Genomic DNA, 18,228 nt, shown 5'->3' with positions numbered 1-18,228 from the left:
GTGCAGTAACCTCGGTCCCGGTTTGGTACTGGTTTGGGAGAACGGAGCAAGTCAGTGACCCCAGTACCGGTACAGTACAGGTCCCCCGGTTCGCAGTTACCATGGGTAGCAATGTACAGGGATGTCAACCCGTGCAAGCCCCTGGTCAATACCACCACACCAGACTGAGGGACGCCTGCTTGTTAGAGGTACTAAAAGCCTTTCGCAATGGTGATGCACAATCAGTCACCAAAGCGGCAGCAAGATACTGTGGGAAAGACTGCAAACAATCTCAACGAACCACTTATCTTGGTCCAGTAGCTGTGCGAGTATTTCTGTTAAAAAAAAACAGAAAATACAACAGGAAAAAAATATTACTCCACAGAAAACAATAACACAATTTAAATGTTCACAAAATAAATGTCTCGTAATTTAAAAACGAGAATTGAATTTAACTCCAGTCGGAGCTATGTAGCCTGGGGGGAGGACAAAGACAGCCGATTTATGTTGCTTTATCCCTTGGAAGGAGCGACTCAAGTCGCTGGCTTCACGCGGGGCACAAGGCCGCTGTGGGATGTAACAAACAACAGGCTGCAGTGCATAATATACTCGTAATTTTTATTTATTTATTTTTTTAATCATTGCAACGTAAATAAATTATTGCATAAATTATGTAAAACAATAATTAGCGAAAATTATACAGTCATAATCAACAAGTACTTATCTGATATCAGGCTCCTCCTGTCAGGTCAGGAAAAATGGCGCTCGGGGGTGAGCCATGATTGTGTCACAGGTTCGGTCAAGCAGCTTTGGTATAATTATTCAGGTTTCCGGGTCTTTCGGCGGTAAATACCCATGCGGTAATGGTTACATTTCATACTTGAACGAGAACTGTACAGTTTCCCATTCAATATAACTTAGCCAAAAGCCATCTATTGTGTCTCCCTGCTCTGTCACTTTTAAGCCATCTATGACGTCTCCTCTTTGAAACTTCAACTCAAATGACTGTGGCAGACTGAATTTGTAAACCTCATAGTATTTGTTTTGGCTCAGCAATTTGAAGTACAGCATTTCTGGCTCATCATAAGCCGCTAGACTAAATAGAGCATTCACTTATAAATTATTCATTTATGGGAAACTCAGCTATTCAAAAGACACATACACAAAATGCTTTTCTTCCAAGTGCAAGGGTAAATAAGTATTTTCTTTCCAACAACAAATCAACCTAACAAAAATATTTCTGACTGTGCAGGCCTGCAACACGCTCTTATAAATCTCACCTACAAACTCACTCAAACAAAGTATATCTGCACTCATTCAAGATACAGCAGCCTGTCTCTGCAGGGGAAGGACCTTTTTACAGTAGTTGAATCAGAACTTATACATGCTAATGATTTAAACTATAAATGCAGTTGGGATATTATGTAGCTATTGTTTTCCATTACCTTACTGTGTGTTAGTAAGGTCGATCAAATACAGTAATAAATAACAATTTTTTAAATAACAATCCAAGCTGATAGGGAATGACAGAAAACACACAAATACGACAACAGGTAAGAAATTAAATATTAAGTGTAGATTGTAAAAATTACCCGTTTCACCTTTAGAACTCATTGCCTATGCCTTCTCTATTTGTGGGTCCCCAAACTAAAATTAGAGTTTTATAAACAGTACATACAATAATTCTATTATTTTTTAATCACTCCTTTATAATACAGAACTTGCCATCCAACACAGGACCGATAGCTCTGCCCACCAGTCTTGAGTCGTGAGTCTTGAGCACTGCTATATTTAAATTGTAACTATCTCAACAATGCCAGAACATCGTGTTTCTTTCCAGCACTTGAAGTTGAGCTCGTTAGAGTGTTTTGTTTGTTTTATTATAATCAAAGAAACTAACTGTATATAATATTGTTCTAGTTTTCAGACTATAGCCGTCATTATCAATGCATGTGTTGTTTTGATGTGATAGCACTCGCACAAGTTTAGGTGGGTGACGCTGCGTGAGTAGAGGTTTAGGACTGGTCACCAACCTCTGAACCATAAAGTAATGCAGATTATGCAATCAGGTTGTATTTTATTCAATCTCTACATGTCATAATAAAAGTGCAATGTATGCAAGCCATTTTCTTTCTAAGGGAATCCCAGATCAAGCTATGCTGCCATGAAGGTCTTTCAGTTTACATTCAAACAATTATTTGTATTCTTACTCTAACTGTTCTTAAGACACCTCTTCAGACAACACCTGTAAAACTCAACTCTTCCCTTCTGGACAACTTAGCACTTTACTGTATTTAATCCTGCACTTAACCCAATCTGTAGTGTCTTGTATTTCACTTGCATTTGTATCTAACCCTGATGTATCTATCAACACTGGTATCTGCTCCTGAACTGGATTACAATTTTATTTAATATGAGGCTGTTGATTTAACTGAGAATTATTAATATAATGTTGCTGTATCCCTATTACTGGCCATGAAAAACATTTTAAAATACTCTTTCAAAAAACAAAATGAAAAATATACAATCTTGTTGTACTTAAAATTAAATTAAAGACTGTAAATTAAATACTAGATGTGTGTATTTCTGCTTTCTAGAAATACTGTAACCAGTTTCCAAGTCAAATATTAAAAATATAAAAATTATTATTATTACTACTACTCCCAAAGCTAAGCTAAGCTTCAAAACATTATTAACACATAGGCTTGGAACAATTCTATTTTTTTAGCGGTAAAATACGGTAAACGACGATTTCACTGCACACACATAAATTAATTAATCAATAATAATCAAAATTTACAGAAAAATGCTGCTAGAGAGTCCGACCTTAATGTGTACAAAACATGTTGTAATGAATGCTGCATAAAGCACATATTTACAGATTTGCTAAACTGGAGCTGCAGACAGTTTATGCAGCACTCATTAAGTTGGGGTCAAAAACTGAGGAAGAGCATCAATGTAATTACATTTGTGGCAGGTGGCACTGTACAGTAACAGAGGCCACGTTTGTTGTTCTATTTCAATAATGGGTCGCAAAAGAAAATCACTGGAGGAATATTGCAGTGAATACCCTGACCCTGAATTTGAAAGAAACTCACGCAAAGCTAACCCATGCTTCAATGGAAGCATGTTTGGGAAGAATTAGCCCAAACGAGGCTTGGTGGGACAGTGGTTACAGAAAGGGGCTTGCTACTGGGAGGTTCCCAGTTCAATCCCAGTTCAGCCACTGACTCACTGTGTGTGACCCTGAGCAAGTCATTTAACCTCCTTGTTCTCCGTCCTTCAGATGAGACGTAAAACCGAGGCTTTACTGTTAGTGACTGCAGCAGCTGTTGTGATGCATATTTCAACCCCTAGTCTCTGTAAGTCGCTTTAGATAAAAGTGTCTGCTAAATGAATGAATAATTAATAATAATAATAATAATAATAATAATAATAATAATAATAGGAGGAAGTAGTTCCAGGTTTTCCACACGATCTGGTAAGAAAGTTCTCCTTTGAGGCGATTCCAAGAATGCTGTCCGTGGTTCAAGCTTTTGTATTAGCTATGCTTCGCAAGTATGCATTGGCAGTGTACACTTGCCCAGAAAGCCTTTGCTATCCACCAAGCTGCAATTAAAGATCTTTTGAGTGGTGAGAAATTACCTTTAGTAAGTGATGAAACCCCAGAGCCTTGGTAGCTCAATGTTTTGTGATACAAGAAGGACATTAGCTCAAATCTGGAGAGCTTTCAAAATCTAGAATGGTCTGCTGGCTCTACAAATAATTATGCATTCCAGTACCTGTAACTAAAGGACCACATTTCTTTTCTATTGCTCAAATCTCCCAGCTGTGTGAACTGAAATTTATGGGCAAAATCCTGTGATTCAGAAATGATTCAAAGTTTGGTATATGGTACGTTTCATGACAGCTTTTCATTACCTTAACTGTAGGTGTTAAATTTTACTGAATTGGATTAATTTAATGATTTGTAAAGCATTGTCATTTTGTATGCTTAATGTGATAGAAAAGGTTACTAGCTATATATCATCAGTAGGTACTTGTGTATGTTAACTTTATTCTACACATTATTAAAGGTACAATAATTGTTATTAATACCTGTTTGATTATCCATACAAAGTGTATTTATGGTTTCTGAAAAAAGGACACCAATTCAAGATACTACTGTAAAAACAAAAAATAAAAAATAAAAAGTGAATTTTTGTAGGAAGAAAGTTAAATACAGGCAAAAAAAAAACCTGGTCCTGGGGGAGCATCCCACTGAAAAACACTTGGTCCTTAAGGGTTAAATAATTGTACGACCCCCACCCCCACCTCCATAATTTTGTGCAACTGTCAACATTTTAAATTGATAAAATTGAAGAAAAAATTGACATTAACATTGACTTTATCCATCAATCATACAAAAAATTTAAATGTAATTCTGCTAAGCCTATGAACACAATTGAAAGAAAAGAGCTTGTACCCACAAGATGGTGCTGTTTCAAGAGGGTGCATCTGGTATGTTCAACGAGTATTTCACAAGGAAGTTGTTTAGAAAATGATTATAACACAGTGATCTCTGGGTAAGAGATTGGTTTGTTCTCCTGACACAAGCAACATAGAAACCAGGAGCTGACTTTGCGTGTGGAGTTTATCATAGGAGGTAAAAAATTATATTTAGTCAATTGTGCCCTAAGGGCATCGCCTCTCACCTGGGCTGGGGTCTCCAATGTGTAGATATGCTCTCCACGGACATTGTAAAATTTAACAAGCGCGTTCCTTAAGAGGGGGCCACAACCGGAGTCTGCTGGAAGGCCCTGCCTCTCAATCCCTGCCACTGCCAGAAGATCTCCCTGTGAGCACCACTGAATAACGACATCTGACAATAAACACAGAGAGAAAGAACTTAAATAACAGAAACACTTACAGTACTGTGCAAAAGTTTTAGGCAGGTATGAAAAAATGCTGTAAAGTAAGAATGCTTTCAAAAATAGACTTGTTAATAGATTATATTTATCAATTAACAAAATGCAAAGTGAGTGAATAGAAGAAAAAAATATATCAAATAAATATTTGGTGTGACCATCCTTTGCCTTCAAAACAGCATCAATTCTTCTAGATACACTTGCACACAGTTTTTGAAGGAACTCGGCAGGTAGGTTGGCCCAAACATCATGGAGAACTAACCACAGTTCTTCTGTGGATTTAGGCAGCCTCAGTTGCTTCTCTCTCTTCATGTAATCCCAGACAGACTCAATGATGTTGAGATCAGGGCTCTGTGGGGGCCATACCATCACTTCCAGGACTCCTTGTTCTTCTTTACGCTGAAGATAGTTCTTAATGACTTTCACTGCATGTTTGGGGTTGTTGTCATGCTGCAGAATAAATTTGGGGCCAATCAGATGCCTCCCTGATGGTATTGCATGATGGATAAGTATCTGCCTGTACTTCTCAGCATTGAGGAGACCATTAATTCTGACCAAATCCCCAACTCCATTTGCAGAAATGCAGCCCCAAACTTGCAAGGAACCTCCACCATGCTTCACTGTTGCCTGCAGACACTCATTCGTGTACCGCTCTCCAGCCCTTCGGCTAACAAACTGCCAAATATTTCAAATTTTGACTCATCAGTCCAGAGCACCTGCTGCCATTTTTCAGCACCCCAGTTCCTGTGTTTTCGTGCAAGGTTGAGTCGCTTGGCCTTGTTTCCACGTCGGAGGTATGGCTTTTTGGCCGCAAGTCTTCCATGAAGGCCACTTCTCACCAGACTTATCCGGACAGTAGATGGGTGTACCAGGGTCCCACTGTTTTCTGCCAATTCTCCGCTGACGGCATTGCTGGACATCTTCCGATTGCGAAGGGAAGTAAGCATGATGTGTCTTTCATCTGCTGCAGTAAGTTTCCTTGGCCGACCACTGCGTCTACAGTCCTCACCGTTGCCCGTTTCTTTGTGCTTCTTCAAAAGAGCTTGGACAGCACATCTGGAAACCCCTGTCTGCCTTGAAATTTCTGCCTGGGAGAGACCTTGCTGATGCAGTATAACTACCTTGTGTCTTGTTGCTGTGCTCAGTCTTGCCATGGTGTATGACTTTTGACAGTAAACTGTCTTCAGCAACCTCACCTTGTTAGCTGAGTTTGGCTGTTCCTCACCCAGTTTTATTCCTCCTACACAGCTGTTTCTGTTTCAGTTAATGATTGTGTTTCAACCTACATATTGAATTGATGATCATTAGCACCTGTTTGGTATAATTGTTTAATCATACACCTGACTATATGCCTACAAAATCCCTGACTTTATGCAAGTGTACCTAGAAGAATTGATGCTGTTTTGAAGGCAAAGGGTGGTCACACCAAATATGGATTTGATTTAGATTTTTCTTCTGTTCACTCACTTTGCATTTAGCTAATTAATAAATATAATCTATTAACATGTCTATTTTTGAAAGCATTCTTACTTTACAGCATTTTTTCACACCTGCCTAAAACTTTTGCACAGTGCTGTACCAAATCTTTTTCAATACAGTCGGTAGGTGGACTCATGACACAGATGGGCAAGAATGGTTAAAGCTGATCAAGCCTAATTTTACTGAAAAGTTTTTTTTTTTAAATGTATTTATGTATTTATATTTGGTGACTATACTATATACATACCCTTCAGTCCTGAGCGGATAACAGCAGGAGACAGGTCGTCATAGTTGTTCATTAGACTGATGTCACCAGAAGTAAAGCTGACTGTTAGCAGGGGTTTCATGTTCTGTACTGGAATTGGATAGACAGTCGGACCATCTAGGAAATGAAGAATGAAATAGCCATTCTATTAATAATGACAAAAAACAAACATTCAACCAGAAGAGTAGTTGATAACTGGGTCAGGTTCCTTTTTTTTTTTTTTTTTTTTAACTACTTGAAGTTATTAAGGGTCAAAAACGTCTCCACCCTTTTATCTAACTAAATGTTTTTTCTCTAAATTGATGGAAAAATGTCACTTTACATGTGTTCCAATCTATTCAATATTAGCTGTTCATATACATGCTAAACAAAAAGCTGTTTGCATCAAACAAGTAAGAAATAACCCTAATATCCTTCCACTGAGAAAAAATAGTCCCTGAAGACCGTTTGATTGAAACATATATTTTGTACTTTTTTTTTTTTTTTTTTTTAATTATTTGCCATAAACATTACATTGAACACTGCCATTTATAGTAAAATTTTTGAGATGAAATGACGTGTGAATTAAAAAGACTGATTTCCCACATCTGAGGGAGGATTCATGGAACAGCCAAACACTGCACTGCACTAGGGATGGGTTGTTACACCAGTTTTTCGGTTTACCACGGTTTAGGTACATTACGGTATTAAACCATTTATTTTATTCTAAACCGTAGCGGCACGAACACGAAACAATCCCTTGCGATCGGCTACAGGGCAGGGAGCGACTAGAAAGACTGGCACCAGGCTGATTGCAGGGAGGAGTTGGGTAGTACAAAGGGGAAGCTGCTACGTGAGTATTTCCCCTTACACTGAAACGAATCATCCAGCCAGAGCCTGTATTTTGTTATTTTTGTTTCTGTAGATGCGTAGCATGGAGATCGGGAGCTAAATTCACAGACCCCGATTAGCACTAATTTTGGACAACTGACAACAGTACATAAAAACAGTAAAACAAATCTTAATTGGCTGTTTTGTGCATATTTTCTAATAAGGATCAGGATTTTCTTTGCATTGTATGTTTTGTAGATGACAGGTCTTTTTGGCCTTGTTCGTGACTTCTTTCTTTAAACAAGGATTATATGAATACTGCTCAGCTACAGCCCAGTCACCTACAAGAGCAGAAGTGACAAGTTCAGCCAAGAATAACGTGTTTGTTGCAGTATCTTTCTACCAGAACCCTGTAATTATAGCTTAATGTGACATTGTCAGGTGTCTTCCAGCGCTATAGCATTACAGTAGCTCCTTCCAATCTTTCCATGTTGCCTAAAATGGAGCTAATCAATTTGTCACAAGCTATGCCCTAACAAAAGCAAACATTTGCCATTCTCTTTGAACTATGTAAAGCTGGGTGCTGCCCTGACAGCAATACCTTTCTAAAACATACATCTTTGCTTTTTAACTCCCATCAACTGTACTCACTTAGACCTAAGGTAGCTATTTAAAAAAAAAAAACACATCATGATACCTTGTGGCGGGGAATAGTCATCCGAGTCAGTGTCACTCTCGCTACTGTCCTCCACCAGGAAGCTGGGGTAGTTCCAGGACATGCTCACAATGCCGTCCGACTCGTGGAGGAGCACGTGAGCCAGCATCCGTCCGTGGCAGTCCATCACAATCACCTGGCCATCCGCGGTGCCAAACAGCACCTGTAGGGGAAGACAACAAGACCAAACTTGCACTTGGAAGCCTGATCACTGGGGTCACCTGGAGACTTTGTGCAGTAAATAAAACATGTTTTTCCTTCCAGTCACTAAACACCATCAGTTCTATTTAGAAAGCCCTGTTTTTAGTGCAGCCTAGCTGAAAATCTCTGCTCGTAAAAGGCTACCCACATCTCCCTCACAAAACTGTTGGCCCTGATGGCTCACACTAGTGACTCATCAACCACCTTTTGAAAAACACAGATTGAATGCATGTTCGTGTTTTCAGCCCTCTTAAGTCTATTTTAGTAACACATTAGTGGAATCTGGTTGTGCACATCTCATTTGAATATGCATATACTAAAGAACTAGACAATAGTAAGATTAGATATATAGTAGAATAATGGTTCTTCAAGTATCTCCATTCCTAGTCTTTAGAAACTGACACAGTAGTCATCATTAATACAACAAATGGAAATTAATCCTTTGTCTGTTTGGATGTTGAATTTGCCAGTAACATTAATAACCACCTAGTGATGGCTGCTATTTAAAGAGCAAGTAGCTTCAAATGACATTCTAACATTTTTTTTTTATTTTACTTTCCCTTTACCATTATTATATTTGAGTGCCATTGTTTGAATATTGAGTTTTGTTAAATTGTACTGTATGTCCTTGGGACAGTGCTTTAAACTGTTTTGAAAACATTTCCAGAACTTCCAATTTCTCTTGCACTTCTTCATTCACAGTGGGTTTCCATGGCTACCAGGAGCATCCAATCTTGACTCCTCACTGAACCTTCTTTGTTTTTTGAAAATGCAGCTTCTGCCTCTAGTCAGGTAATGATTAGATGTGTCAACTTAACAGTATTATCGGAACACTAACTTTCTATCTAATTTCTATACTGTACTTGTAGAGCAGACACATGAATCATTCACAGAATATGATTATTTGGGATTTTAGAACAGCGTCACTGACATTTTGTCTAAAACTAAGGAAGGATTGCAAATATCATAGAAAGAAAAAAAAACAAAAAGAAAATGGAAAAGAAAATCTAAGCTGCCTGCTCCATGTCAGGCAACAAGTTATCAATATGAGTTAGTGCTGTGTTTGTGGTGTCACGGAAATTAATGCAGGAGCATCGATGGGCAGAATGGGCTCTCGTACATATGCTTTCTTATGTTCTAATCCATCAGACTTGTATAAAATATATAAATATATATTATATATATATATATATATATATATATATATATATATTATATATAGATATTATATATATATATATAAACACACACAGTCCAGCTGTTGCCCTAACATTAACAAACACAAATCCCTAATAGCAAAACATAATCAGAACCCAACAGAATCAATGAGACATTACCCATAATACAGTTTTTTTTTGTTGTTTTAGTTTTTTTAATTTATACAGTAGAATGTAATCAAAATATGACACAATTAGTTAAATATCGCTTTCCCAGGTTACATTTACTTCAGCCCTGAGTTTCAGCATTTGTATTCAAACTAACCGCTCTGTTATAGTTCAGCCATAATGTTGTCACGTTAAAAAAAAAAAAAAAAAAAATAAATCTGAATACCTCATTACAGGGTTAAATGAGCTGTAAACTGATTAAACCAAAAATCTTTCACGACCATTAAACACCTGACTAAAATCCCGTATCTATTACTATAGCTATCAACCGCTTCCTCGGTGCACATCAGATTAAAAAACTACCAAAAAACTGATCAATATTAGTTTAAATATTTTGTAGTTCATATCGTCTTACTGTTTCAATAATTTTATTTTGCCTTGATCAGATATTCAATTTTTTATACGGATACTTCACTTATGCATATCCATGGGAACTGCATGTTTCAGAAAAAACGTTTAGATTTACATTACAACCCAAAATCACTGTCTTTCTTGAAAGACCATAATCACAATTCATTTTTACTGAAGTGGACAACACAACTCTGATCAGCAGTTATATCCTGTTTCCATACCACCGGACATGATGGAGAATGTTTTCTGATATCTGTGTCTGGATCACAGTAGTTGTGGCCCTGGAATTAAATGGTCCTAACAGTTTAAGTACATTTATTATTATAAAACTCCCTGGTGATCAAAAGGTGTCCCTAATGAAAGAAACAGAAGAAAAAAGTAGTACCTGTTGGTCATCCGGTGTCCATATTCCACAAGTTATCTGGCTATCCAGGTTGATCTCTGAAGACCAGTGTCTTTGTCCACTAACCGAGCCAACCAGTACAAAGCCATCCCGGTACGAGATAAGAGCCTGGGTCCCATCATGGCTCCACGTAAAGTCGCTCACCTTCAGAACAAACCAAGGTAAAACTTAACAAAACCAATCTGTGCCACAATATAACAAATGTGTATCACTGTTGAAGAAAGCTTTTTCTGTTAACATAGTATCTACTAAACAAGCAGTATGGGTAAAGTTAAAGCAGTTAGACAGGGTTCATACGATATTATTTCAAGTGAAATCAAGTGTAATAAAAATAGGTTTGTTTTCTTCTTAAAAATAAGTCAGTCTTCTTCAGGTAATCTTCAATAAAAAGAGTTCAATTCAGGAGCACAGCAAATCCAAAAAGACAGTACAGAATGTAATCACATGCAGAAGCTGCAAGTAAACCTACAGTTCTCGACAGGTAGTATTCGAACTGCAAAGCTGCAGGTAAAAACCTACAGGTCTCGATAGATGGAGTCTTGAGCAACGAAATACAAGTTACAGACATTAATATACAGGGCAGGTTACATCCCACAGGTAGTGGAAATCACCTACTTTCACCAATGAACAGTTGGCTCCCCCTTCACTAGAGGTGCGCCAGCAGGCGCTTTGAGATGCTCCACCAGACACAGCGCGCCACTTCTAGCAGAAGTTTGTGGATTAGAACCAGTTTTACTAGGTTGATTATAGTTCGCACCTATGACTAAATATTAATAAATATTAATATTTTAAGTAGAAACAACTCATGCATAAAGAGTTTCTTATCTGGACACATTAAACACAGGAAAATCACACGAGACATGTTCAGAGACAGAGTTTCTCACTTCTTTACAATTTAAAGGGGCACATACAATTATTACAATTTATACAGAACCTTACATAAGGACTTTGAAGCAAGTTCCATAACAACACACATAATTTCCAGGACCAAAAAATAATGTCATGCTACAATGCACAAGCATTTTACAATCAAAACTGCAACTGCACTTACCCCAGCTATATCACAATAACTAAAACTATAAGGGCAGTGACAAAAATAATCATTTGCTCATATCAATCAAGAAACAACATTAACACACTGACACACAGTCCTTACAAAACTGGCAAAACAACCATTTAGGGCCGAATTAAATTATTAATTTATTCTTGCATGTCCGTTTTTAATTGTAGATGGGGTTAAGAAAATAAACAGGGACAGGTCTTATGCTAAAGGCCTCTGATTATAAAATTATATTTTATTTTGGTTAGTACCCTCTATAATTTACAAAAATATCTTACAGGCATTTAAAGGTAAACATTTATGAGTACGGCTCATATTTTATTTTTTCAATACCATAAAGAAAGAAAAAGATTCTACAAGCATCAGTCAGTTTTGTCCTATTTCCCTATTAAACGTAGAAGGCAAGATTTTCTTCAGCATTATTGCTCAGAGATTGTCAACTTACCTATTAAAGAACTGCTTCATTGACACTTCAATACAAAAAGCGGGCATTCCAGGTTTCCCAGGATGCTTAGAACACATCAGTGTGATCTGGCGACAAATTCAATCAGCTAAAAAGGAGAGGAAGGAGCTCCATGTGACATTCCTGGATTTGGCTAATGCATATGGTTCAGTGCCACATGAACTTCTTTGGGCAGCATTTGATTTTTTCAGTGTACCGATGACAATAACAAATTTAGTGAAAGCCTACTTTGGAGATTTGCAATTTAGTTTTTCAACTTTTTGTTCAGCACTACATGGCAATGCCTAGAGGTTGGAATAATGGCAGGATGCACCATTTCTCCACTGGCTTTTACCATGGCAATGGAAGTAATCATTAGGGCATCAAAATGGGTAGTAGGAGGAGAGTGCTTGGCTTCTGGAATGCGACTACCACCAATTCGAGCATACATGGATGACATGACAACCATGACTACAACAGCAGCCTGCACTAATCGGTTATTGGGCAAATTAACCAATAACATTGAATGGGCACGAATGCAATTCAAGCCCACTAAATCAAGGAGCATCTCTATAATTAAAGGCAAAGTAGTAGATAAAACATTCTTCATTAATGGTGAGGCAATACCAACAGTCTCTGAGAAGCCAGTGAAGAGTCTTGGGAGATGGACACAGTTCGTGTGGGAGAAGTTAGACAACAAACAGTGGAAGGGTTGAAGAGCACAGACAGCTGCGCTCTACCAGGCAAACTAAAACTCTGGTGCTTTCAGTGTGGTCTACTGAGGAGGTTGCTGTGGCCACTGACTGTGTACAAGGTTTCTTTGACAACAGTAGAGAAGCTGGAAACTTTAATCAGTTCATACATCAGGAAATGGTTGGGAGTTCCACGCTGCCTCAGCAGAGTGGGACTTTATGGTAAAGGAATACTGCAGCTACCAGTCTCCGCTCTAACCGAGGAATTTAAGTGCGCCAAGGTCAGACTGGAAATGACATTAGTAGAGACACGCGACAAATGCGTAAGGGAGGCAGCACCTGTGTTGAAAACTGGAAGAAAGTGGGCGGCAAAGAAAGCTGTGGAAGATGCAAAGGCTGCCCTTCGAATTGATGATATCATGGGGCAAGTTCAGCATGGAAGAGGGGGTCTTGGTCTCAGTTCAGCTCCTCCTACATGGCACAAGGCAGCCCCAGCTCAAAGGAGGAAGCTGGTAGTCAACGAGGTGCAAAAGCAGGAGGAGAGGATGAGGTGTATAAAGGCCATTTCCCGGCCAAGCAAGGAGAATGGATGAGATGGAAGAGTGTGGAACAACGCAAGAATGGCTGGCAAGACCTATGGTCAGTGGAACAGAGCAGGATCAGTTTCCTCATCAGGTCAACATATGATGTTCTCCCATCACCACAGAACCTAAACCTCTGGGTAGGAGAGGATCCCTCATATCCTTTGTGTTCATCACCTGCAACATTAAGGCACATTTTGACAGTATGCAAGGTGGCTCTTAGCCAAGGTCGATTTACTTGGCGCCATGACCAGGTGCTGCGATGTTTGGCCTTAGCAATGGAAGACAAGCGTAACCTGACCAATAAGTTGCCACCTGCTCCATCAAAACATTACACACAAAAGACAACACTCCTCCGCCCAGGAGAGCAACCACCAAGAAAAGGTGTTAAAACCAAACCTCGCCCAGAACAACTGGAAGCTGCTAGAGACTGGAAAATGCTGGCAGATGTTGGTCAACTGCTTATTTTTCCACCTGAGACTGCCACCACTAACCTTCGACCAGATATTGTCTTGTGGTCTGGATCAGCAGGCCTTGTTCACCTGGTAGAGTTAACAGTGCCATGGAAGGATGCTGTAGATGAGGCTTATCAGAGGAAGAAACTGCAGTATGCTCAACTAGCCGCTGAAGCGGAACAGCGAGGATGGAGAGTCCGGGTTTACCCAGTGGAGGTGGGTTATCAAGGATTTGCGGCACACTCTACAACCCGGTTTCTCAGAGACGTTGGATTCAGTGGCCAAGAGTTGCGTCGCACAGTGAAGAACTTATTTGAAGCAGCAGAGAGAAGCAGCAACTGGCTGTGGTTGAGACGGAAAGATTCTGGCTGGGGATCTCAAGCACAATAGAAAGCAAGAAACGGTGATGTACAGGTAAGTAAGCTGGGCTGAGTTGAGTGGGGGACGGAGGGGGGTGATGCTGGGATGCCAGAATCACCGTCGAGCCCTCTTGAGGTGTTGTGGGCTAGTCGACGAAACACTGAGGATGGAAGGTGCCCACTTGAAGACTCCAGAGATGTACCCTACTTAGCTCAATCCAGACGGTTGTCATGCTGATGCGCTGGGGAGGCCGCACTGTGGTTGATCCCTGGAGCCAGCATTACACTTCAGCCATTAACACCAGACAGAAGGATATCTACATCATTATATGGAAGGAAATGCAAATGGATGGAGACATATATGGATCACGTTAGTTTACTGTAAAGCTACGTCTTAGTTGGTGCTTATCTTGGCGAGAGCCAAGTTCAAATCAGCATGAAGTTTTAACATCTACTCTTGTGTAATGGAAATCATTAAAAGCATAGACTTAGTACAGATGCACTTCACTTATAATGGACTCCATGGGACAATGGAAGTCAGTACTTTATAAACAAAGTATGCAGGAAACACAATTCGACATGCTGTATGCATCTGCCAACATAAGTACCTTAAATATAAACAATACAAGAAAGCTTAACTGCCAAAGAACGGTAATTATTATTTGTACAAGACAGGCCCGTGAGCCATACAAATACATATTTTCGCGATATGTAATTAATGCATACGTTATATATTTGAAATGTACAACGGCTGTGCCAACAAAAACATAGAAGAGTAAAAGTAAACAGCAACTGTTTTTCCTGTCTGACGTCACAAATGCCACTGTCACTCATTTACTGTCCCGGAAATACCCTATTTCAGGGTTGGGTATTGGTTCTGAAGATCTACATTGCAATACTGAAGACAATATTGTGTTATGAATTGTGATACATATTGGAATTCAATGCCGAATGATGTTGATGTTGATTTTTTGCTACCAAAATAAATATAAATAAATATACATAATATATATATATATATATATATATATATATATATATATATATATATATATATGGAATTTTAAGTATTAGAATGTAATATGACAAATTAAACTCTCATACAGTATGAAATGCCCAGTAACTAATTTTTGTTGGATCCTCTGAAGTACGTGTATGTGCTACCGATTTGAAAAATAGAAAGCCAGTGCTGGTTTGAAAGATATTTAAAATTCTCTAAAAACACTGATTTTTAATGTAATTTTAAATTTTTTATTATAAATAATATTTTATTTTCATTTTATATTAAACATGTTTTTCAAAAGTGTATCCTATGACTGTGGCCATAAACACAGTGTGGCAAAGTGGTTTTCAGTGTGCAGGTGTGGAGGTGATGCAGTGCTCAGGAATGATTTGAAACAACACAGTTCACAGTTAAACAGCTCTTTATTTGGCTGGGTTACTTGTTTTGCAACCAGAACTAATAATACCTGGCTCTGCACAACAATGTGTATCACGCAGGTAAACCACTAAACAAGACACGCACAAACACAACACGGTCACAAGTCCAGAGTGAATACTCTTAGTGAAAGTGGTGATTTACAGGTTTATGGGTGTGCAATGATGAAGTGCAGTCCGGGTTTAATTGCTGGCTGTTTAGCTACAGTTCCCAGATATTAGCCTTCTTTAAACGATAAATTCTGCGCTGGGGATGAACCACACATGATAAAAATAGCCAACAATAACCAAACCACCAAACACAACATTTACCCACTAGATACTTTCAAAACAAGCCGAATTTGACTGGGAAACTGCCAAACTGTCGGTACTGATCAAGAGGGAGTAGCCTAAAAGTCGTATGTTCAGTGTTCAAATAAAACGTGAATTTGGATAATTTCTTTTAGAAAAATCAATATTTTAATTAGTGTTCCGGTACTTTAAGATGCAGGACTACACCACTGTATGTAAGGTTGATGGTACCACCAGCATATTTTACTTTAGCCTTGCATAAACAACATACCGCAATGTTTGATGCTAAACAGCAGGGTTCCTCTATTGGCGGCCCTTCCTTCTGGCCCGTCGAGTGTCAACTGTCCTTCATTACAAAAGCTGAAACTGCTGATACACAATATTGTATTGTCACGCTATCTACTGGGTATTTGTGTCCCCTAACAAGCTTTTTTTTTGGCAACCTACATCAGGAACAAGTCAGCTGATTGGTCAGCTTTCATTATGATGAGATTTCATTTTGGCATGCGTCACAACTCTCCACCCATTTAGCTTAGTGTTAGTGCGATATGAAAACAGCAGTATGGAGTAATATTATTTTCTTTAGTGCGGTGAAACTATCTGAATATTCTTACAAACATTTCTGCAGATTAATTTGAAGGCAAAAATCGACGTTTGTGCTACTAACACAACATCAACAAAGTGATGCTTCAGATTTGGCAAGTGAGTCAGAATCGGGGCATACAGGTGCAGGTAATGTACATCACTTGAAAATGCTTCACACTTTCCAGACGCCGGCCAAACTAGCAAAGGAAATGTTAAGGGAGAGCAACGTTTTGTTTTGTTTTGTTATGAGGAGAGTAATAAGGTGAGGAGAGTATGTTCTGTTATGAGGAGAGTAATAAAGGAAAACCAAATTTGTGTTTTTTTCTTTTGTGTAATGCCCCCTATATATATGGACAAGCATGGCACAAGAAGCGTTTTTAACATCTGCCATTACATTAAGCAAAACTGGATTCAGCACCTTTGCATTCAGAAAAGCTTGGAGGATGTATGACAAGTCCACGTTAGTGACAGCACAAGGAGACTTGTTGCACATTTTAAAAAAAGTGATGGAAACAAGTGCTTTAAATAAGAAACAAACTGAAATGCTGAACACAGAAAAAGCACCACTCAAGTTAATGCAGGACGTACAAACAAGGTGGAACAAAGTTTATTATATGTTTGAATGCCTTCTTGAATTAAAATGGCCAGTTACTGTGTTCAGCAAAGCAGGGATGGTTGTGAACAAACTCCATTCTTCTTTGAAACCAGAGAGTGTGAATGCCATAATATTTCTGAATAAAAACAGAAAATAAGCTCTGGAGAGAGCACAGACTTTGTTACGTTGGACTGTAAATAGTTATTCTTGTGTTCCCAGGAGTTTTTTGTTTTTTTTCTCTAATCTGGTTGCTGTCAAGACATCTTAGGTAAAACAGTAATATTTGTAAAGTTTTATTAACTTTTTGTAGGGGAACCTCATCAACAGTGTGACTACACATAAATAATTAATAAAATAAAATGTAGTTTTAAGTTCAACTGGAGAAACGTAAACTTTTTGTGATTATATTTGATGAAAATACACCACCCACTCGATAAATCGCGTGTATTGGGGTCCAAAATACATCTGCTATATTGAGGGCTGTGATATAGTGAGAGATCCATAGAAAAACAAATAGGCTAAGAAATAAATTTACTGTACAACCACTCCCTTGTTTTATTGGGTGCGTCAGGGTCCAGTATAAATCCTACATGCAACCTGATTGTCCTCATTTTTCATATAAAAAGCTGCACACCATTTTATTTTGTACAGCGGAGGGTAACTGCTTCTCATCAACTTCAGTCTCCAATTAATTTCAGGAGTCTTCCTCTCCTTTCTCAAATGCACAAACCGCTGCACTGAAAGAATCCATTGCCAACAACAACATAGGTGGCTTGTTGCTAGGGAGCTGACATCACTGTCTTGTAGCTTTTGCTAGTGCATTGCTGCCACACGTGAACACCTCGTTGGCTAAAATAAAAACCGCTTCGGCAAGTAGATATTTAATTTGCTTTGGGTTATTGTGCAATGCATGCATATATGATAACAGTATGATGGTAATGCTTTGTTTTTAATTGTTTAATATACTTTTGTTTGTGATGTACAGTATGAAATAAAACGAACAGTAATTGCAAGTGCCTATGTATATTGCAGCTAAGGCATATGCAGTTGGACAGTAAAAATGGGGAGCCAACTACAGGACCGATCAAAATCCGCAGTATAGCAAGGGGTGATATAACGAGGGGTGGGTGTGTATGTACTTCTTATTTACACATTTCTTTTGCATTCTAAATAAACAATGCATCGTGTCTTTATGAAAACGATGCATCGATAGTAAAAAAAACACTATCGTCCTAG

The 18,228-nt window shown here is 38.6% G+C and overlaps 1 protein-coding gene across 1 annotated transcript in view; it reads right to left on the bottom strand.

Moving 5' to 3' along the window:
- The window catches only part of LOC121315848 (tubby-related protein 4-like), an 80,159-nt gene that overhangs the window by 20,371 nt on the left and 41,560 nt on the right, over window positions 1–18,228 (bottom strand). Inside the window, exons 3-6 of the mRNA XM_041250343.1 lie at window positions 10,478–10,639; window positions 8,138–8,318; window positions 6,613–6,747; window positions 4,674–4,840 (exon numbers count right to left, since the gene is read on the bottom strand). Of these exons, the coding sequence (XP_041106277.1) occupies window positions 4,674–4,840; window positions 6,613–6,747; window positions 8,138–8,318; window positions 10,478–10,639 (645 nt within the window). The remainder of the gene's footprint in view (window positions 1–4,673; window positions 4,841–6,612; window positions 6,748–8,137; window positions 8,319–10,477; window positions 10,640–18,228) is intronic.

This window comes from Polyodon spathula, chromosome 5 (assembly GCF_017654505.1).
Source record: "Polyodon spathula isolate WHYD16114869_AA chromosome 5, ASM1765450v1, whole genome shotgun sequence".
Classification (NCBI taxonomy): domain Eukaryota; kingdom Metazoa; phylum Chordata; class Actinopteri; order Acipenseriformes; family Polyodontidae; genus Polyodon; species Polyodon spathula.
The sequence above is the reverse complement of the archived record's forward strand: the minus strand, read 5'-3'. Positions and strand labels throughout refer to the sequence as shown.